This window comes from Chaetodon auriga, chromosome 18 (assembly GCF_051107435.1).
Source record: "Chaetodon auriga isolate fChaAug3 chromosome 18, fChaAug3.hap1, whole genome shotgun sequence".
NCBI classification, from domain to species: domain Eukaryota; kingdom Metazoa; phylum Chordata; class Actinopteri; order Chaetodontiformes; family Chaetodontidae; genus Chaetodon; species Chaetodon auriga.
The window spans coordinates 13,222,653-13,245,127 of record NC_135091.1 but is presented as its reverse complement, the minus strand read 5'-3'; the positions used below and the strand labels follow the sequence as shown (position 1 = coordinate 13,245,127).

Below are 22,475 nucleotides of genomic sequence, written 5' to 3'. Positions count from 1 at the left end.
CCACTAGAGGGTGCATGACCCAGGCCATTCCCGTACAGACGGTGCGGTAGATAGCCGGGAGAAAGAATTGAGACCTCTGACAGATCACCAGTGATGATGGTACTATTAAAAACATTAAAAAAAAGAAAGGACTACATCTTTACTTCACTTTAAAAACAACTTGCTCAAACTAAAACTCTCCAACTTCAATGATCGAGCTGGTCAGACAATCCAACAGGCTGTATTGTACAGTCTCTTTTGCCACAGTTGACGTCTGGCGCATCGCAGTGAGCCCTGTTATGATTCGGGCTCCCCCGGGTGCCTGCGGTCCCTCCTCCATCAAACGTCAGAAACTAGCGGTATAAAACACATGTGGGGCCATACAGACCGCTCAAAGTCGCACATACCTCGTTAACCTGACAGGCTGCGGTCTGCCTCCTCAGAGACAATAAAGCAGCACTAGACTTTAATGAGACAGAAAAGAGGAGGAATATGCCAAGCTGCGGGACGACTTAAACCTACTGGACTGAGCTCAAGAATGCAAAAGAGAAGTCTGTTTGTTCCCACAGATATATTTGTGCCGGATAAGTTTTCTACATGCGGGAGAGCCTCCGCTGTTCGGGACTTTGAATTGAGTAATGTCTAATGGGCAAACTCACAGTTGGATGTCTGCTGATAACAAAAGGGACTGCGGCAAGAAAACGAACTAAGCGAGGAGTTTTTCATCATTAGCTCCCAAGAAAGTTGAAAGAGAGCAGCAGCGGGGCTGAATCTGAACTTGACCTGTGAATCTGCACACTACAACTACCGGGCGAAGCAGATGCAGAGAGAAAGATGCATTTGGGTAAGGCTTTGCTGTTTGTCCTCCTCCTCAACTGCGCGACTTTGAGCTCGTCTCTGTCAACTTGCGCCACCGTGGATATCGACCATGTGAAAAGGAAGAGGGTGGAGGCGATACGAGGTCAGATTTTGAGCAAACTCCGATTGACGAGTCCTCCGCACTCCCTCGGACCGAGTAAAATCCCGTATCAGATCCAAGCGTTGTATAACAGCACCAAGGAGCTGCTGGAGGAGCTCAGGAGGGATCGGCAGCAAAGTTGCGGTCAGGACAACACGGAGACAGAGTACTATGCCAAGGAGATATACAAATTCAACATGGTCTACGGACCGCCAGAAAGCAGTAAGTATGACAGTTCTTTAGGCCGCCGAGTTTCTCTTTCCTTCCCGCCTTAATGGCAGCAATCAGTAGGTCTGTAGTGCGCAATTACGCACCAAATAAAGTGCCAGACGCACGACTCTCAAACCTACAGCTGGGTTCATGTGTCACTGATAACCAATCAGGGGTGTTTTATATCTTATAATTCTGTCTTTTGGGCATTAAATATCACCTTTATACACGTTTACAGGCATATAAAAATACTCTGCTTTGAATAATGATATGCCTCATATGGTTTTAGCACAAAAAGTTCAATAGCGTAGTTCAAAAATAATGAAATGACACCCACGCCTTCTCTCTCATAGAGAAACACATAATCTATAAATATACAGATATTTTCCATCGCAAAAGTTTAACTGCTGGACAGGAGATGCTGGAGGCTTCACATTTCCACATCACTCTTGTTTATGCTGCTTGCTGGACCAGGACTGACCTCCAGACTAGCTGTGATGTCATGTAATCATCATGTATGTATGATGAAAGTGAAAACAGTCTTCTCGTCTGCACCCTGGAGCTCGAGCATCAAACAAAACCCCTAATAGAGCAGAAAGGGGCTTTCATATATAAGAAATCTGTGAACCAACAGTAGATTTTGTTTTTAAAAGTGCAGACATGTCAGAGCTCTGTCAGGCTTTGTAAAAATGAAAGGTGAACCCGCTGTGCACTTGGAGGATGTACTTTGTTACTGTGGTGCTCACCAACCTGTTTTAACCCACCAGTGTTCCAGGAAAGTCACTCTCCTCCTACTCCTGACTCCACTCTTCCTCCTCTTGTTTTTTTCCTCCATGGATCCTGTCCTTCTCCCCAGATGTTCCCACTTCCTTTCCAGTCAGGCCCAAATGAGAGGGACATCTGCCCAGGCGGATGGGGATGCCTTTAGGAGAAGGAGTAGGAAAAGTTAACAGAGGTGGACAGGAAAAGTTAGACGATGGAGGGACCTCCCCAATAGTCTGGATACAGGGATCCCTCTCTCCCCCTGGGGTCTGTCTGTACAGGAGGAGGAGGAGGAGGAGTGGGGTCCCGTGAAGCTCTCCCATACACTGACGCATCAATACCACCCACCTCCACGTCGAGATGGAGTTTTGTGTGGACCCCACTGCCTGTCTTGGCCAGTGAATCACCCACACGGGTGGCCCATGAGCATGAGATCACTGACTGCACTGCTCAGGTTTAACTTTGTTAATTGAGTGTGAAACTGAGCCGGCATTCATCCCCTTAAACCTGAATGATTCCACTGTGCCGTCATTTTATTGCCACTAGGTAATATTTCACTGCTTGGTTAATAACAAGCTTTATTTTGTTTGTGAGCCATTTGTTAAGATTATCAGTAAAGCCCTGCGAGGCTCACATTGTTTTTACTTCAAGTGATTTGTGCTAAATCTCTGTTTGGCTCAACCGCTTCCCTCCATAGAATTAAAAGCTATGAACTGGAAGTGGAAAACCTGTGCTGAGAGGGACATGTGTCAGCACTTGAGGGAGATTCGTACAGCATGTGGTTCGACTGAGTCTGGATTACCGAGAAAGTAGAATAGGATAAATACTGTGCGTGTGGAGGAGCCAAAGAGGGCCTCATGGTCTAAAGCAAAGCCAAGACCATTGCATCACAGCCCCTTTGAAATCAACAGGTGTTTCTCAAAAGACCTATTTTCCCTCAGCAATGTTCTGTTTTGAATCTCACAAAATGGTTTTGACAAAAGCGCCAGGCAGTGGATGCCTCGAGTTGGTGGTGGATTCAGAGCCACAGATGGGCTTCAGATACAGAGATGTAAGGCAGGTTTACATACGTGTACTTTTCTTACAGTTGAGTGAAGACCTGCGTTTCTTTGACTATAATCTTACAGTCTTCATGCCAAACTCTGATGTGATTAGTTGAAAAACAAAAAATGGCAGTATCAGAGCACAAGTGCTGAACCGACACATGCTGTGAGTACCTGTATGTGTGTGCCCTAGTCAACATCTCTACTTCTCAGGTAGTTAAAATGTCGACAAGCTCATAACATTCTCCAATCTTTACTTTCTCAATCTTAAAACTGTGGTATTGGCATGGCAGTGAGCGTTTTTTATGTGTCCAAGATGACCTCATACTTGGAAATATGCATTTTGTCAATACCCTGTATATCCACATGCATACACTGAGCCTGCTCACTGAGTCTGGTTAATGCGATTTTCATATGCGGGTGCAGGCGAGATGAACAGTTTTTATAGATTCATTGTGCTGAACCCTCATTCTACTCTGGCAGGGGCGATTTTCTTCAGTTAAATATGATAAAGAGAAATGACCAAGCAGCAGACTAACACGATATATTATGTATACAATACTAAAATTACTTGACTTCCTAAATAATCTGTGTCTTCATGTTTAGTTTCATCTATGAAGTGGTGTTAAAAGTTTCTTAACCTTTCCCATCAAAACTCAATGCGTGTGAGTTTTACTTAAATTAGTGTGGATGGGAAGCTCACCTGATGACAGGTGTATTTTCACATCCACTTTGCCCATTGCTGCCTTTCAGTCCTCTTATCATCAACTCAAGCAACAAAACAAGTGTCTGAAAAGGACACAGGGTGCCAGATTTCTTCCAGGAAGTCCTCCAAATGAAATGACAAAACACAAAGTTTGCCCACGCCCTCTAGAATGACACAGATTTCTTTTCTTATCCCTTTCACCAGTACGACATCATTTGTCTCCAAAACAACGCTATGATTAAGGTTTAGTGTCAGCACCAAATAATATCATGACTTTGTTAGGTTGGGAAGTATCGTGAAATGGCTACTTCGTTAAGGTAAGGGATGTTTTGTTGTCATGGTTGCAACAATAAACACTCGGTTAAGGTTAGGGGATGATCCAGGTCATGCTTGTGGTAAAGTCCGATGATATGTTGACCCATCCATCCACCCCTGACCTCCTCACTACACCAACTTTGTCGCTCTACTACACTGTCACATCACGTCATCCTTGGCTCCCATCATAATTACTAAGGGCACAGCTTGTCACTTGAACGTAAGCATGTCATTTTGGGGCACTCGCAGAAATGACTAATGTTGCTGATGTGCTCTAATTAGCAGTATGCCTATTCAGCATCCTAATGGATGTTTTGGTAGCATTCCCTACTTGACATTAGAGACGATGATTCCACTTTAGGAATGATTTTCTTCCTTTCGTTAAAGATGGAAGTATATTCAGGCTGAGTCTTCTTTACTACGAAAAGTTCAGACAAACACTTAAAGTAATTTGTCCCCACTAGTTGCTGGTAGGTTGATTTTGTTACCTTTGGACAAAGCCAGGTTGTTTCCCTGTTTGCAGTTTCTGTGCTAAGCTAACAGGCTGCTGCCGGTAGCTTCACATGTCTTGGAGAGTCATAAGAGTGATATCAGTGTTCTCGTCTAACTGTTGGCAAGAAAGTGTCAAAGAGCCAGAGACATCTGTCTGGGCTATCTGTCCCTTGGTTAATGAGGGCAAACACACACTCACTTTTTGACCGTTTTTGAAACTGTTGAACTTTGGTGCATCTGAAGCAGCACTGTGAACCAACACAAAGCCGTGGCAGGTGCAAATGAAGCAGAAAGCTGCTGGAAGACTGGCAAATTACTGCATCGAGAGGCTGGACTGCAAACATCGGAAAGTTTTCCTTTTATAGCATGGTACGCATACAGAATCTGGCATATGTCAATGACTGAGGTTGGGTTGTGGAGAAGTCATCATAGTCAGAGAGGGGTTCGGGTCCAAAAAGTTGTCAGTGGGACTGAGGATAGCAGGCTTTTTGATACGCTAATACCAGGGAGGTGAAGTCATATAAGCTCAATAATATTGCTATTACAATTACAGCATTTTCATTTCCACCAAATATAGACAAAATGTGTGAGAGGAATTCTGATAAGGCAGGAAACCACACTAATCATTCACTGTGGGCTGATAAACCTCGTGCCAGCCATCAAGGAGTCAGTAAACACAAGATCATATTTTAGGTGTAAATGGGTTTCTAAGTCCTCTGGGTTATTAAGAAAAACATTTGCTGTAAATCCATTACTTTTATATTTAAGAATGGCTTTATTTGAAAGCATCTGAAGCATGATGATACATCAAAACAGGAAAAAGGTACACATCACCGTGCTGTCTAGAGTTTGAAAATACTACATTTGCTTCCAACTCAGTTAACAAAAGTACTGCACCTTTTTGGAGCATGACTGAATTTACTCTGACATCAAGTGGATAGAGGTTTGATCCAAAGACACACCTTCCTCCCCAAAGCCACTCAACCAGAAAAGTATTTTTCAAAATTGCGTTGTGGGTGAAGGACAGGCTAAAACAGCAACTGTTATTAACTGGAGCTCAAACAAGTCATCACTTGATTAGTTGACTGAGAGTGATAACAATCTGCAAGAAATATCAAATGTTTTTTTTCATACATGTCTGACTTTTTCATAGAAGACATTTTATTTAAAGAATAAAATGAACAATGGGTGAATTCCATTTAGCTGCTTTAGCTTCAGGGACCAATTGTTGTACATGCTGCTGTCATGTCTTACTGGGACACTTGGATGACGCAGAGCCATCGTTAATGTTATTCATAACACCGGTGCTCTTCCTACTATGACGAGTCTCAGGATGTTCCCACATGGACTAAAATCCATGTGGCTTATTTTACAAAAAGCATGACATTAACCGACGTTGGTCTTCATTAAGTACAGGTAGACCCCCCCCCCCCCCATTTGGTGAGATACTTCCACAAACTTTTAGTTGAAAGTCGTTTTTTGTGTTCCCATGTGTACAGCTGTGAAAAAGGTCTACCTGAGAACTTTTGTTGCAACTCATATGAAGAAGATCACAAAGTGAGAGTCTAATTATGTGTCAAGAGGTGGTGTAGCAGTTGGGGTCTTTGTTCGGACATACAATGCTTGTATTACATCAGATCCTGATGAAGAATTTCTCAGCATGTCCTCTCACCAAACTTTATTTTACTCTGTTCCAGACGACCTGCTCTACTGCCCAAAAGGCATCACCTCCAAGGTTTTTCGCTTCAACGTGTCCGCCATGGAAAGGAACTCAACCAACCTTTTCAGAGCTGAGTTTAGAGCTCTGAGGATGCCAAACTCAAGTGCCAAGAGGAACGAACAGCGAATTGAGCTCTACCAGGTGCGTAAAGGTACCGTTTCCTTGTCCTTCTATTAAGATTAAAGGCAAAGCTCACGGTCAAGGCAACAAGGAGCTTCAGTCCTTTGTCACTAGATATTTTAATTCCAGTCTGTCGAGAACGTATCTTACATAAGCCGGTTAGTTGTCCACCACATGATTTCAAGCTCTAATTGACAGAGAGAGCCAACAATAATCAGATTGTGGGTGCAGGCGTGGGTACCTGCCAGACCAAAAGCCAAACAAGCTCCACAGGCCTGCAGAATGTTTGCAGAACCGGGACAGGGGTCCTGTTAGTGCAGCGCTGGCAGCCCAGATCTAATATGGTCCTCATTTTGGTTATGAGGAGGTCTTTAACATTCAGTCCTCAAAACAGTATGCAGAGTTTATTAAAGATGGGGTGATTCATTCTGGAGAAAGACTGTTCATATTTGCTGAATTTGAAATTCAGCAAATATCTAAACACTTAGAAACGCTTTTGTGGGTTGTAGTCAATGTCATCAGGTCCCTGTTATTCAGTTGTAATATGCTTGGCATTGAGGATCCAATATAAAGATAATTATTAAAGTAAAAATAATAGGCAGTACCACCATATAAAGATACTGTAGTCAGGGGTGACATCACCACAAACTTAAATTTCTACCCATGCAAAACTTTTTTACTGCCAGTTTCAAACACAGAGGGGAATGTGGGACAGAAATGAAATAAGTGACATTCTTGCTTTACATTCATGTTTGTTTTATATTCATATCCAAATACGAGGTCAGGAGCTACATGTCTAACTTGCCGTTAACCCTACTTTATATGCAAGGTGCTCCCAAAAAACACACACAACAACCATCACGTTTCTTATTAACATAAGCTATGAACTGGACACAGCACAATGTCAATATATCAATGTTTTTATGTTGTGAATGAAAAAAAGCACAAGGGGTAATGTGGAACATGTTGCTTGTGGTGACAAACTCAGAGGATTAAAATCCAGTTCTGAAGGTGTATATAGCTTTTTTTACTGTGCGGTTTAATATCAGTACACTTTTTACTCTTTTCTGGATTACTTAACATCTGGAGATCCACTGAACCACAGTTCCAAAAAATTACTTAATTTCCCCGATGTGGGATGAGTAAAGTCTTATCTTATCTTACTTCTTCATCCAACAACCTTGTTTCCATCAAAAGCAGGCAGCTATTTTCAGCAATTAAACATTGATAAGCTTTATCTCCTGGCCAGGAAATGACATACATCACAGACAAGGCTAATGAACCAATCAGAATGACAAAGGTATAATTAAACTGCCCTGCCATAACAGATGCTGGAGATGTCAATCAAGCCTGTGACAGCATGCTCACAGCCCTGAGAAGAGACATAATCAGCCAAAATAAGTGAGCTCACCAGTACACCCTCACAGGGTGGCCTTTAAAAAAAAAAAATCTGATGTTCGAAATACACATTGACTAACCCTTATTATATAATTCACCAAGCACTACATGAAGATACCATCTAGAAAAGGAACAACAAAAATCAGATTTTTAGCCATACTTGCGGCATGATTCAAGAGATGGCAACGTCTGTCTGTCAGATATTACTTTTGGTCCATAATATCTCAAGACAAGATCCATCCAATAGTTGTCTATTGGATGGGTTGCCATAACATTTTGTATAGACCTTCATATTCCCCAGTGGATAAGTTTTCCTCCAGCATTACCAGCAGGTTGACTTTTTTTTTCACTTTTACTGAAATATCTGGTACACACATTCAAGATTCCCACTCAATAAATCCTCAGGGCACTAGCTTTGTATGGCCTCACAAAACAGCTAGCATGGCTGCAGACTCTGGAATTAGTCACCTTAGTGAGTCTAATGTCACATATAGTCTGCAATTTAGTTTACTTTTTCTCCCTATCGTCTGTTTGAATGCTCCATCAATCACATTACTGTAGCTCATGGCATGATTCATTAGAAGTGATGAAAACTCTTATTGGATTATTAGAACAAAGGTGCTCGAGTTTAACAAATGACGGCCTCTTCTCACACCGACGTCCTGTCCAGAGTCTGCTCTGCATGTTATTTTGTTGAAGCTGTTTCAGTATTGAGAGAAAGCCCTTCAGACTGACTGTTATACTGCTGTTTCTTTGCAGATTGTGAGGCCAAATGAACACATTAGGAAACAACGCTACATTGGAGCCAAGAATGTGCTAACCAAAGGTACTCGAGAGTGGGTCTCCTTCGACGTGACTGAAACAGTGCGAGAATGGCTGATGAACAGAGGTGAGACCGAGGTCACTCGCATTTGTAATGTCTAAAATCAAGCTTTATTCCTAATGGTCATCATCATGTACATGTTACTGAAGTATTCAGTTTTAAAGTAGGAGACTTGTTTTTCTAAATAAATTGACAGCCCTCTTTTTCATAATTGTCTGCCACCAGGAAGTAATCTGGGTCTGGAAATCAGTGTGCACTGCCCCTGCCACACCTTCAACCCAAATGGTGACATCATTGACAATGAGAACGAGGTGCTGGAGGTGAAGTTTAAAGGTGGGCTACAACAACATTGTGTCATATGGTTATTTATGCCTTTTGATTTAATGTCTGCACATATCATATCTTACCATGACATCAGTTCATATTGATGTGGTCCTGAGTCTTCACAATTTTTTTAAAATCTGCCTTAACTTACCTTGTTTGGTCATATATAGTTTAATTAGAGGTATAATAGTGATGACTGTCTTTATATTGAAAGTGGTCTGCTGCTTGATTCAACTTCTTGCAGACTAAGGACTAAGTATAGATATTGTATTGCATACAAAAAGGCACTTTCTTAGTTTTCCCCACTTCTTTTCCGCATGGTTTCACCTCCACAGTGTGTGAAAGAATTACAGGGATGGCAGTGTCATAGTCAATAATTTTGCAAATTGTACGCTCAGACTGAGGGCAATCACGAAAAAAAAGGCCACTAAAGGGTTGCTTTAAGTATACCTGAATCATGTCTATAATTAAGGCGTGGATGGAGACGAGGAGCACAAACGCTTGGATCTGGATCACCTGAACAAGAAAAAGGAACAGTACCTGCCTCACCTTATCCTCATGATGATCCCACCCCACCGCCTGGACACTCAATCCACACGCCGACGCAAGAGAGCGCTGGACACGAACTACTGCTTCTCGTAAGGATACATAAATCACATGTACTTCTACATTTAGTCTTTGGGTCAGTTCATCAAATTCTTCAAATTTTCTTAATGGTTAATCTTTTCATCTTATTAATGTCATACTTGGCATATATCAGCTTATGTACGTACAAATACAGTGTATGCTGACACACACTTTATCTGGTTTACCCCATATGTGACCAAGAAGGTATTAAATAACAATTTGGGGACTGATTACTGTTGGTCATCTTCATCACAGAAACACGGAGGAGAGCTGCTGCGTTCGACGGCTTCACATCGATTTCCGGCGTGACTTGGACTGGAAGTGGATCCATGAGCCCAGTGGTTACGATGCTAACTACTGCTCCGGGCCCTGCCCATACCTGAGGAGCTCAGATACAACACACAGCTCGGTAAGAAGAACCTAATGGGGATTTAAAACAAGACACTTTGTGAGAGGCTGTCCCACAGTGAAAATTACAACATTATAACATAGAGTCTTGTTAGCTTCTAGTAGTAAATAGCCAGTGCAGATAGCTGTAGTTTTATTTTGCCCAAATTTTGAGACATCCACTTCTGAGAGCTCTGTCTCCACCTAGAGGTCGTCACAGGTCTAAAACTTTTGACTCAATCTAAAACGGACCCAAGCTGAACCTGACGTGCCCAAAATTAATACGCAAAACAAAAAAGAGACCAGAGAGTTAGACTCAATCCAAAATGGGGTCGACACAAAACACTCCCAAATAGAGAGAGAACACAGATACTCACAGAAGTATGACTTTCCTCAAAAAACCCCTCTACAGTTCACACTGTCCGTCACTTTCATGATGCGCCTTGTGATCAGTGTCTTTCCATAAACAACATCCTGGTTACTCTCCCCAAACAAACTGTTGATAGTGTTGACTGTGAAGTTTCTTCCTGATGTTGACTTGTAGCCTCTTTTAGCTTCATGTTTTGGTTCCTGAGCCCACACGTGCTCTATATGGTTGAGTTTCAACACCACTGTGTGTCCAGCAAGCACTTTTAGACCACATTTAAAGCTGCAGTAGACAACGATTGAACATCCTAAATAAAAAAGCCTCCACCCCCCTCTCTACTGCCTGGTATCACTCCACAAAGCCCCCCACAACTCTGAACGGCGCACACACACACCACCGTCCCCTCTCAGAAGTTACTCCCCACTGACTGTCATCATGCCTCTTTGCCACTCGTCAGTACGAGCACCATGGCATCAAACTTAATGGGTCTGACGTTGCCTGTGGAGCTGCGACGTGTTCACACACATGTCTTGTATTATACCCTGTTGTTGGCAAAGGAGGTGTGAGAAATGTATAACAAGTTACAGATATTCCACCATTGAATCAGGTTTCCAGTTTCTCTTTCTGCACACTGGCACAGTGCTAAAACAAAGTGTGGAGATAGGTCTGACTGTGCGAGACAGGGCTTTCACCATCTGAAGGAACATGCACGTGCATTTGTAGAACAGCCGATATGAACGACCTCTCTCTGAAATGACCTGTGATTGGCCAAAGTCTCCCATCATGGGCTAGATTTTTAAAGCCAAAATGGGGTGCAGAAGTCTATTCTTCTCTCAGACCACTTGGATTAGGATAGGCCGAAAGGTAATGATGGATTTTCAGTGTCAAATTATTACACTGATTTAAACTAGCAAATGATCATGACTCCATCGCTCATTAGACACAGAAAATAATACAACAGTAAACACAATTTGAAAGTGAGGTTTTATGTGTCCTGTGTGCTTTCCAATAGCTGCTGAGCCTGTACAACACTCTGAATCCAGAGGCATCGGCCTCCCCCTGCTGTGTCCCTCAAGACCTGGAACCCCTCACTATACTCTACTACTCTGGACGAACCCCCAAAGTGGAGCAGCTCTCCAACATGATTGTCAAGTCTTGCAAGTGTAGCTGAGAGGACATGAAAGGCGAGGTAGTATGGCAGGATTTGACTAGGTACTGACGAAACCCATGCACGTTGACTCTTGGACTCTTAGCTGTGACAAATACTTATACTGACCCCGTGGCCTCGAGGCTTAGACCTGAACACCACTCTGGAGGTCACACATGTAAGGATGCACATCTTAAAAACTTGAGGTCATCATTTTTTTTCTCCTTGTTTTGTGTTTTTTTTTTCCTGGATGACAAGTAGTTATTTCCATCTTAAAAAGTCCAACCCAAGACAAACTTCCTCTTACAGTCTAAGTATGACCTTGGTAATTTCCTTTTAGATTTGTGAAGTTGGACAACACATTCCTAAAGTTAGATTGCAGAGAGGCGAAAGAAAAACTGGGAGCCGCTTCATGGACAATGAATGAAAGAGACTTACTTTTTGGTATATTTCGACAAATATTCCACAAAGCTACAGTCTCTACATTGTCAGTGGAGTAGCTTTTCTGTTTCTAGCCTTGGGATGATAATGTTAATAGTCACAAATATAGACTGTGCTCTCCTGAATGGTTGAAGAGTCCTTTCAGGCTGGGTTTTACCTTGAACTTTAGTTCCCTTCCCTTCAAACAGTGGACATTATCTTCAGACACAAAAGGAGAAAGGACAGACTTGCTGCTGTATCCAAAGCCATAGCTGTGGTCAGGGAAAAGGAGAGCTGAGAGAATGCCTGTTGGATTTGCAATGGAAAGTGAATGAACAAAGCCGTTGAGCCAAGCTTTTTCTTTTTTTGGCCAGCCAGCAGCAATGGCCTTTTTTTTTTTTTTTTTTTTTTTTGCGGTGCATCTATTAGAATGGATGGAAGAAGAAGAAGAAGAAGAAGAAGAGGAAGAAGAAGAAGCAGAAGAGGGGACCTGTATGGAAGGGAAGAACTGCGATGGAAACTAGCCACGAGCACACTGCCATTCACTGGAAGTCCTCATCCCTAACAGGTTCAAATTATTTCTGGGACATCAAAGAATATACTGGAAAAGAACACGTGTTATGCAACAGGTTTTTACGAGATTTCTTTTACATTAATAGCAGATTTGGTCTGTTATGCAACTTGTGATATAGTGATTGTTTCACTAACTGGGATAAAAATTGACGTGTATCTTTGGTATCCATGGTGGAAAACACTTTGATGTTAAGTTGTGGGTACTGTTCCATTGTGATTTAGAAAGAATATGCAACTTCTGTGTCCATACACAACTTAGTTTGACCTGTTGTATGTGATCCAGTCTGTGTCTTGTTCTATTAAAAGGTGACCATCCCCAGACAGTTCAATCAGAGCACTTTTCTCCAGCAATAACAGGAAGTGTCATGTCATTTAAAATGCAGCTGTTTATTGTTATCCTGCTCTCCTATCAACTCACCTGTCACCCTTCACTCCAGCCAGCTGACAAGGAAACGCATGTGTAGTCAGGACTCTGGTGTTCCCAAAACACTGCAGTCTTTCATTCCCTCTGCTCCGTCTCTGTTTGTTTTGGTGCTCTTTTACAGTGTGAAGCCCTAATGGAACAAAAAAAAAAAAAAAAAAAAAAAATGAAGAGGGAGGGGAAAAAAGTCATAGTGGCTGGATGTACAGTTAGACCTCACTTTTCTCCAAACTAGGAGAACGATTCTGACTCCCTGTACTGTTTGACATTCACCCGGTCAGAGTCATCTTGCCTTTAGGTGACATTTAGGTGACGTTTTTGGCAGTAATATTGTTTGGTTGACTTGTTGATCGTGATTATTATTAAAAACACAACATGCAAAACCTGTACGAGCCCTTTTTAAACCTTACGGATCACTCCAGCAGTTGCAATGCATCTATTAAATAATCAAATGTAATAGATCTGTGAAAACATTTAACTTCAAATTAGGAAATGATGAATTTACCCACTGGTCCTGTCTGCCATGTTGAAATGCTATTTAAAATGCTACTTTCTCATAATGTTTTGGTTCCATTCAAACATAATTTTTCTTACTTGAATCTCACCAGTCCCACCTGTTTCCTGCAGGCACATGTGGAGGCCTTTTTTCTAGCAAAGTCATAAATTCAACTTCTCTTTCTCAGGGATTGCTGCTTAACAGCTTTCTCAGGCTAAAAGCAATTACTCTTATTTTTGGTATACTTCTTAATGTGCAGACGTCTCTTTATTTTCTTACTTTTCATAAAATGCTCAGCATAAATCACACAGAAAACCTGAGAAATACATTTAGTACCACCTTCTAGGTATTTATGCTCCTCCAGCATGACACACTTCATCAGAAAGACCCCTCCCATGGAACCTTTGACCTTCTGAAAAAGAGCTGCAGATCACCTGCAAAATCAATCGTATCTTATTGACATTTGGAGCTAAACTGCTTGTTTATTAGAAAGTTAAACCCGCTGCACTTGATTTGTTAATCACTTCTGTAAAAACTGCAAACTTGTTGACCTATTTTAAAACTGAGAAACTCATGAAACCTAATGATTTTCTGGATACTATTAATAATTAATTATTCTTATTAATGGCTTGCTACTGATGTTTTATAAATAAAGCCATTATTTACGCATTAAAAAGCCTTTATTAATGGCGGCTTTTTAGAAACTGGTAGCATTTTTATGTCATCTTCTGCTCCTGGACTGGCAATCAGTGCACAGATTTGGGGGTTGGTTGGGTTGAGCTAATATGGACTGACAAGTAGCCAGAGAGAATTCCCTTTCTCTGTGTGCCCGTTATTGTTCCCTGTCACAATCAATCAGAGATGGACCATGACGGAAACACAAAGACCAGAGGGCATGACGAGGTCTAAAAACAGGGGTTAGGGCTTTAATGGCTTTGCAGACAGCCCTGTACCAACAAACACACATTACCGGTAAAGAGCAGCCGTGCCCCATGCATGATTGACTTCAAACCTTCAGCAAAAAGCAAGGAGAGGTCATGTCACTTAGTTACATTTAAGTCCACCATTTGTCTGCGCTAGAAGCATTCAGTGACACAACCCAGCAGGGCTCTCACAAGTTTAGTATCACACACACCAACTGCTCTGAAACGATATCACTGTTTACTTCTTTAAGTCAGCCAGTGAAACCAAAACTGGGTGGTTGTTAACTGGGAGGACTCCCAGTAAGAGTAAAATAATATAGCTGATTCTTCCAGAGTATCTTTTCCCATGTCGGTGTAATGGAAGCAGGCTGAGGGGTTAGCGATGGCGAGGCCTCCCCTAACACAGGCGGTAGCTTGGCTTGGGTCTTTCTATTCATGCAACGAGTCATTTTGGCTCACGTAGCGGCTAGCCACATTGTTCAGCAAAACACCACACAGAGGGTGAAGCACTCACAGTGTGAGACATACAGAGAAGCTTATGCTGCAGTGATGGGACGAGAGCGGTCGTGTTAATATTCAGTATTTGGTTCAATTAAAGTGTATAAGGTTGCACCACCTAAATGGATCCAAAACCAACCTCAGCAGGTAGGTTTATCTCCTCTTGACTGGCTTATGATTGAATGTCTTTAAAGGAAAGGGAGTAAAGTGATCTGGAATCTGCTGAGCCAGGAGTTTTCGTTTTTATGGCAGAAGGAGGCTCAAGGTTTGAAGATGCTGATAAGAACACTGTTTGCTCCTTTTGGGGACAAGCTGACCACCTCAAACCCAAACCTGCAATAAACCTACATCCAGCTCCCGGCTACTGGATGAGCCATAATCTGATTGGAGTTCAGGGTCCATTTCTGGGTTGGAGTCAGACTTTCTCAGAACTTGTGCTCTTCCAAGACTTACCAATGATGAATTGCATGACACGTAAATGCACAGAGGTTTGGAAAACTCTGTCTGCTGCTATTCCCTGAGCAGATTAACAGATGTGGAAGGAGAAAAAAGTTGAGAGGGGGAAGTGAGAGACAGAGACAGAGAGGGAAAGTAAGTGTTTTTGTGTGTGTGTGTGAGTGTGTGTGTGTGTGTGTGTGTGAGAGCGAGAGTGAGAGTGTGTGTATGAGAGAGAGAGAGAGAGAGAGAGTCCTCAAAAGGACTGTTGCTGCAATAAAATCATCAGGTCACATCAGACCAGTTCTCAGGACCCAGGGTGGAAAGAGTTGTGTAATTCAGCAATGGGAAGAGCATACACACACACACTCATGCGTGCACGCACACACACACACACACATACACATATACAAGTCAAGCCAGCGGCCATAGTTACTGGAAAAGAGTGAAGGGGTGAACAAATATGTAAACACATATCAACTTCATAGACCTTTATAGCTAAACAAATGAATGGGAGGTCTGGATCAAACTACAGCATTATATTACAACAGAGTGTGTGTTTCCGTGACAGTACTCCAATAATAGAGGGATGGTGTGTGCGTGTGGAGAGAGGGAGGGGAAATAGAGACTGTGTGAGACAGGGAGAGAGACAGAGACAGTGTGAGATTATAATTTGCACACCCTTTATATCAGGATATAACATTATGCAAAATTTATTACTCTGGGAAGAAAAGAGCCAAGTTTGCAAGTTTGAGTTACATAAAGGACTGCTGGCTTAGAGATGGACGGACGCAAAAACAAAAAAGATAGGTTGACGCCAGAAAGGCAAAACCGTGGCCCTCAACGTGTGTGCATTGAAAGAATAGAAATGCATTCTACAATCTCACAAATGAGAACTTGAAGACTGACTTGAGAAGTGCATGAAAAAAAACACAACCCATTCATCCGTTTGAATTCAGCCAGCGTGTCGATGCAGCAGGGGCGTCAACGCAGGGGCCTCTGATGCAAAAACGCAGGGTCGGCCAGCAAGACAAGGCGGAACCGGCTCAACTTGTGCTGCAATGCAATGTCATGTCATCTGATAAAGTGCTGCGATGGCCAATCAGATACACGCAAGTGCACATTTCTGATACATTCACTTTACAACATGAAAGGTGTATTCAAAATGCTCACGCTGCCACCATGATAACCTTTAAATATAGCCATAATAGCCATTAAACACATTAATCTGTCATTCAAACTGAACTTTCCGTATCATATTTCATTGTCTCTGGAGGATCTTTAACACACCTCCCCACCAAAGCTATATTACTTACACTGCTGAATTAGACTGTGTGACGTTCCTCCACCTGTGCTGCTGTCTGCATTAGCATTACTAATTGTTAATTACAACTACACTTGCATTATCCTGTAATTGTCACTTGTGGCCGAACCCCTTCTCAAATTATTTTTATTATAGAGTTTATATAGTATGAATTTGCAACAGCAAATACACTTTGAGTATACCTTAATGAAAGTATCTGAAAAGTCGCAAAATGTTGACACCAAATATCTCCACAAAACGTTGACTGACAGCATATTGAATTTGTTTTCCCTACAATATTAACTTAGACACACAATGTCTGCTTGTATTGCTTTTATGGTTATCTTAGGGCACTCAGCACTTAAGGTGTGAGAGTTCAGTAGTATAGAAATGTCTGGGGGTTGATCTTAAATGATATTACATCAAAAATACAACACTCTCAATATTTAAATAATCCTAAAGAATGTCTCACATCATGAGACACACAAGAAGAAACAGTCAAACTGTACATCCTTAGGTTAATTGGTCTCTGAAATTGTCCGTAGGTGTGAGTGTGTGAGTTGTCTGTGTGTGTATGTAGCCCTGCGATCGGCTGGCGACCGGTTCAGGGTGTACCCCGCCTCTCGCCCATTGCTAGCTGGGATAGGCTCCAGCCCCCCGCAACCCCGAAATGGGATGTGCGGGTAAAGAAGATGAATGGAATGAATGTACATCCTGACAATAAAAGGCTAAAAAGGACTCCTTTGTTTAAGGGATCTGCGTTACAGCACCAGCGGTGAGGTTTAGGTTCCCTCTAGCTCATTTATTTTGTCTCTGTGGCTGTAAACACCTTCTCCATTTACATCCCGTTATGGGCCCTGATGCTACTACTATATACGCTTTCACAAAAGCACGGGGACTGAGAAAAAAGCAGGACGTCTGTGTGGCATTTAAAGCGTCCTGTATGCTCAATATATGTGTCCAGCATGCACATATAAGGGTTGTGAGAAAAAGAGACTCTTAAATCATGCAGACATCTGAGCGGTAACTCTGGTTAGATTACCCTCCAGGTAATGGTAACACCGGCTGTCTCCCGCCTAGTCATCCCAGAAGTGCAAAGCAGATTGATGAGGGAGGTCATATCCTTAACAGCCTCTTATACAGCTGCCTGCACTCAAACAGGTAATGGAGACAGTGTCAGCAGGGTGCTTTCTCCTGCACAATCTCCACAATGAAGACTTAAGTGGTTTTTGCTAAGTTTATTATCTTTCTGCCTGTCTGGGTATAGTGCATGTTCTCACAGTTCGTGGGGATCAAACTGGTGCAAACAGCTATGCAGTGGTTTTGTCCACAAAGAACAAGAGATTTATGCCACTTGGATAAAAGCTAAGGAACACAAAGCTTAAAGTCACAGAGTCAATGAGCTGCAAGAGGCCCCAGCAGATGTAAGCAATGCTGAAAATAAAGGCTTTCATCATCCAGCCTTGCCTTAAAAAATACTGGAAATACCAACAGTCCAAACATAGATACAGCATAGTGCTGCGCTGTGTGTAGTTACGGGTCATTAAAATGGATTGCACTTAATGTTGGTGCATAGAAAGAAAAGTCTGCAGGTGTTTCATATGCTGCAGAGTTTGCAATACAACAGAACAAATGAAAACGAAGTCTTAAAAAATCTTTAAACAGGTGTCTACAGCAGCACTCAGTGGTTTGTACCACTTTATGTGCTACGCCTTTGTTCTAAAACCTAATATAATATGCATAATATTCTCCAGCTGCAGCTGAAGTTGGTGTAAAGTGCCCTTTCCAGCCCAGCTCTCATGGTTTACATTTAAATTTGGAGCATGTACAGTACATCCAACGACATGGGCTGTTATTGGACCATAGATGCCTCAGTTGGAGTTTAACAGAAGCTGCTACACTAATCAAGGATTTGGCCTTTAAACAAGGACGGGTGAACAATAACGGATTGTTCAGACATCAGGTTACCAGTGATGATGAACCACTGAAATGCAGTCAGAAAGTATCTTTGGTCTGGAGCAGTTTGACAAAAGCAACAAACTTAAATGTGCACTGCAGTTTCCCAAGTGAAGTATTTCACTCTTAACAATAACTTAACTGTTCAAATGTTCAGCTGCTTCAAACATGATATAAACCATCAGTTACTCATGGATACAGGAAACTGCCCTGTTGGACGTTTGTCCGTTAACATACACAACTCAACGCCAGCATTACTCAACTAAAGTGGAAAAAGTAAAATTTGTACATCGCTAATAGCGCTGTAATTACTCTTCTGTTAGTAACAAGATATTTCAGCCCCGCTGTTGCCAAGTAACCAGCAGAAGCAAAGACATGCTGTTCATCCACAAAGTCAATGAGAAACATGTTTGGTTTGTGCCTCCCCATTAATCTGCACGAGACCTCATGACTCCTTCGGCTGGCAGCGCTCCATAGGCGACTGGCTGCTCTATGTCTCACACAATGTGTTTGTGTGTGTGTGTGTGTGTGTGTGTGTGTCTTATAATATACAGGAGGCCTAAAATAGTCCATGGAGGTTCGTATTTGTACATGTGTACATATGTGTAAAGGCTTTATTAGAGTTTGGGCCTTCAGTTTCATTTACAGAGAGTCCACATCCCAAACCGAGGCAGACCACTTTGCTATAATAACAACACTATTCTCTCTGTCAGGAGCTACTTGTGTGGGTATATTCCAGTTTCCTGAACAGATGAATCTGTAGGCTAATTTGTGTTACTGCTGCGGCTGAGAATTAAACATTATATTTACACAGACAGCGGAAGAAGAGATGAATGTGGAAGTCATTCACTCTCTAAACGCTTGTCTGAAATTGATAATGACAGAGACTTTGGGAAAACTAATACTTAACGTAGCGCTTCTGTCCGACTTCTGCAGACTGATGTGAACTGCTGTGTGGAGAAGCTAATTAAACAGTAGCAGGAATCACTTGCTTGCTTGTTATTTACGCTTATCATCAAAATCCACGAATCCTTGCTTTGCAGTCTGGAGAAAAGCCTCATTAAATAAAAAGTAGAAGCATACGGTACTGTAAAAGTGGAATTTCAGCCAGGAAACGTAACACAAAGCTAGCAACAGAGCAGCGTGGAGGCGGCCCAGCGTAGGTATATCACTGAGTCCAAGGTCAGTCTGCGTTGGCAAGTGGCCAAGAATATGACCAGAACATGAGGATTTAAAGGAGATTTATGAAAGTAAAATATATTTCATGGAGCAGATGTTTGTTTTTAGAAGTTTTCTGTTGGAGCAGCTGATAACATCACAGCCCTGCTGCCAGAAAAGACGTCGAGCTGTTTTGTAGATTATGGCATTTATTTCAATGGCATTTATGCTGCATACATGCTGGACTGATTTCTAAGTAAAAGTTAAACCCTTTACACAGATTACAGTGTTCTACGTGGGTGTACAAGTGAGGTGCGACTGCAGTAACGGCGGCAGATTTGTTTCTATAAATTCCACCCTGACACACAAACAGTGGGTCCACTGGAGTCATGTTGTAGCATAATTAGATAAAATCACCAGCAGGAGAGTGATCCTTTGGCTCACGCATGTAGGATTTATAATCTGTAAGTCTCTATGATATTTAAACAAACATGGCATAGTTTTCAAGCCACATCCTGTCGTCACTGTAAACAAACACTAATATGGGCAGTCCGCTCTCACATTCCCACTACGTGCTGCAACACAACACAGTGAGTTTTGGACTTGGCAAACTGCCCTTTGAAATACAGTCGCTGGTGTCCTGATGGAGATGGCCTCACAAGGAGCTAAAGTGAAAGTGTTCTTTTGTCTCATGGAGGTGTTTCCAGTGAAATGAAATGCCTCTAAACAAACCGTTGTTGGTTTGGGTTCTCTCTTCTCGAATGCTCAGATCATCTAATTTGTCCGGATGGCCAAATCGGATCTGTAAACATACAGAGTAAGACGTCTTCTTCCTCTGTCACTGTTTTTCACCCCTCTGTCTCTAGACCCCAATCCGATTTCCCTTTGTATTCCCTTCCAAATGAAATAGTGGCTTCACTGTGGCTGTAAACTGAGCTGATCAGCTGTGTTTAGTTATGTTTGCGAAAGGCAAATAACAAACATCCTCGTAGTCAAGCTGCGGGCCGTCCAACGGTCCACTTCTCCAGCCCAGTGACTAACATGTTTCTTTTATTACACGGATTACAATTTAAATTCAGTTTTATCTTTTCAGCACCACAAACATAATCAGTGTAATAAGAAACAGAAACCCACCCTGCGTTAAAAACAATCGCTTCACTATTAAAATTTCCAAAGATGGAATAACAAGTAACATTTCCACTTGAGGAGCTTTATTGAGTAATTCAGCTATTTTAATTAATTTCTCAAGTCGGTAATTTTATTTTAACAGCATTATGTTTTCACTTACTCTCTGGCTCATTTACATAGGATCCATTAACATCAAGAACACAGATTTGCCAAGTGCACACTGAGCAAGTCGATGTGGTCGTATTTCTTCGAGCAGCACCATCAAATTGAGCTATGATGCTAAGAACACAGCGGGGGCCAAACTGCTGTTTGTCCAGCAGAGAGACATGTTTGCATCTCTCCAGCTGTAGCCTGCTAGCATTGTTAGCTACAGCTGAATAACCATTTCGGAAGGAGAGACATCCTTACATGGACCTCGACAAATTGCTTGCTGCTATTGGATATTCTTTTTTATCAAGTAGTCAATTATCACTGAGCTACTAGTTGCTGCAACAAACGCACTTGGTTGTGTAACAGTAACATAACAGTTTTGATTTTTCCAAGGTTTCTTGCCTTGTTAGACTTCAAGGTGCCTCATCCCTGTGACTACGCTGCAAAGTATGAGCAGGATGCTGTGGGATTAGCATTCAGTTGGATTATTCTAATTTTGAAATACTTGAAGGAAACATTTAACTGATTTGCAAGTTTCCAGAATACTTCCAGTTTACACACCAGCAGCCTCCCTGCTCCCTCTCTACCATTCTACAATAGATTTACGGTCTCAGAACAGCTCATTTGAGTTTGTATGTGAGGCGTCAGAGAAAATATGTGCCACCAAATGCACAACTAAAGATAGGCAACACTTTGTGCGTTAGGTTTTGGCAAAAAACGCACGGACTGGTCGGGATGGGGGGGTAGGAGGGTAGGAACAACGGACTGTCAATACACATAGTCAAATACATAGTGAATGAAGCTCATCTGGATGTGTGGCGTCCAGGGAGATTGTAAAGAAACCATATGCCGCAGATATCTGTGAATACTGGAAGCTTGCACACTCAAAAAAACTTCCTGCATCGTCTATGAAGCATCTGCAAATCTAACTGTGCACTGTGAAGAGTCAGTAATGATTCAAGTTTATGGTGGTTCAGGATGAGACTTAAACCTCTGTAATCTCCATAACAGCACCTAACCTGCCATTACCCACCACACACTCACATGGCCTCTGTTTTTTTTTTTTTAATTTCCTTTCCACCATTATACACAGTTTACTGTACACTTGCAATTAACTTTGCCCAAAGCTTCCTCTTTTAGGTGTTTTTTTGACACTTCGGATAATTATGACTGCTACCAGGAAACGTTTCCATGAACGCATTTTAAAGCCTCTACCACTCAATCTTCAGCAACACTTGAGCAAAGAAACAGTATTTATACTTGAGCAGGATTTTCTTTTCAGCCTTGACAATTACACCTTGTCTCCCTTTATTACATCAGATTGGTCATACAGGCTTGGTTCCTTCATCAGTGCTGCAAATGTAGGCAGGAACCCCCAGGTCTGACAATTTTAAAGTCCCATGACGGCCATAATCTCTACTTCTGGCTTAGATTTCACTCCATCCATTACAATCTGATAAGAAGTCAGGGCTGCTAAACAAAAGATGGAGATCTAAGAGCAATCCTCCCTCTTTTCAGGAAATAAAACTGTCCAGAGACACTTAAAAATGAGTTTATGGTGAAACGTCGCAGGGAATTTCCAGAGAAGAATCCCCCTACCCCTTTGGCTTATCCTAAAATCATTTGTCCTTTGCCA

At 42.0% G+C, this 22,475-nt stretch overlaps 1 protein-coding gene across 1 annotated transcript; it reads left to right on the top strand.

Moving 5' to 3' along the window:
* The first annotated feature begins 389 nt into the window (after positions 1-389).
* LOC143336739 (transforming growth factor beta-3 proprotein-like) lies at positions 390-13,175 on the top strand. Its single transcript, XM_076757024.1, has 7 exons — positions 390-1,159; positions 6,163-6,326; positions 8,463-8,592; positions 8,752-8,859; positions 9,323-9,488; positions 9,733-9,886; positions 11,244-13,175. Exons 1-7 carry the CDS (start codon positions 814-816, stop codon positions 11,400-11,402), a joined length of 1,227 nt encoding a protein of 408 aa, XP_076613139.1. The 5' UTR covers positions 390-813; the 3' UTR covers positions 11,403-13,175.
* Positions 13,176-22,475: the final 9,300 nt, after the last annotated feature.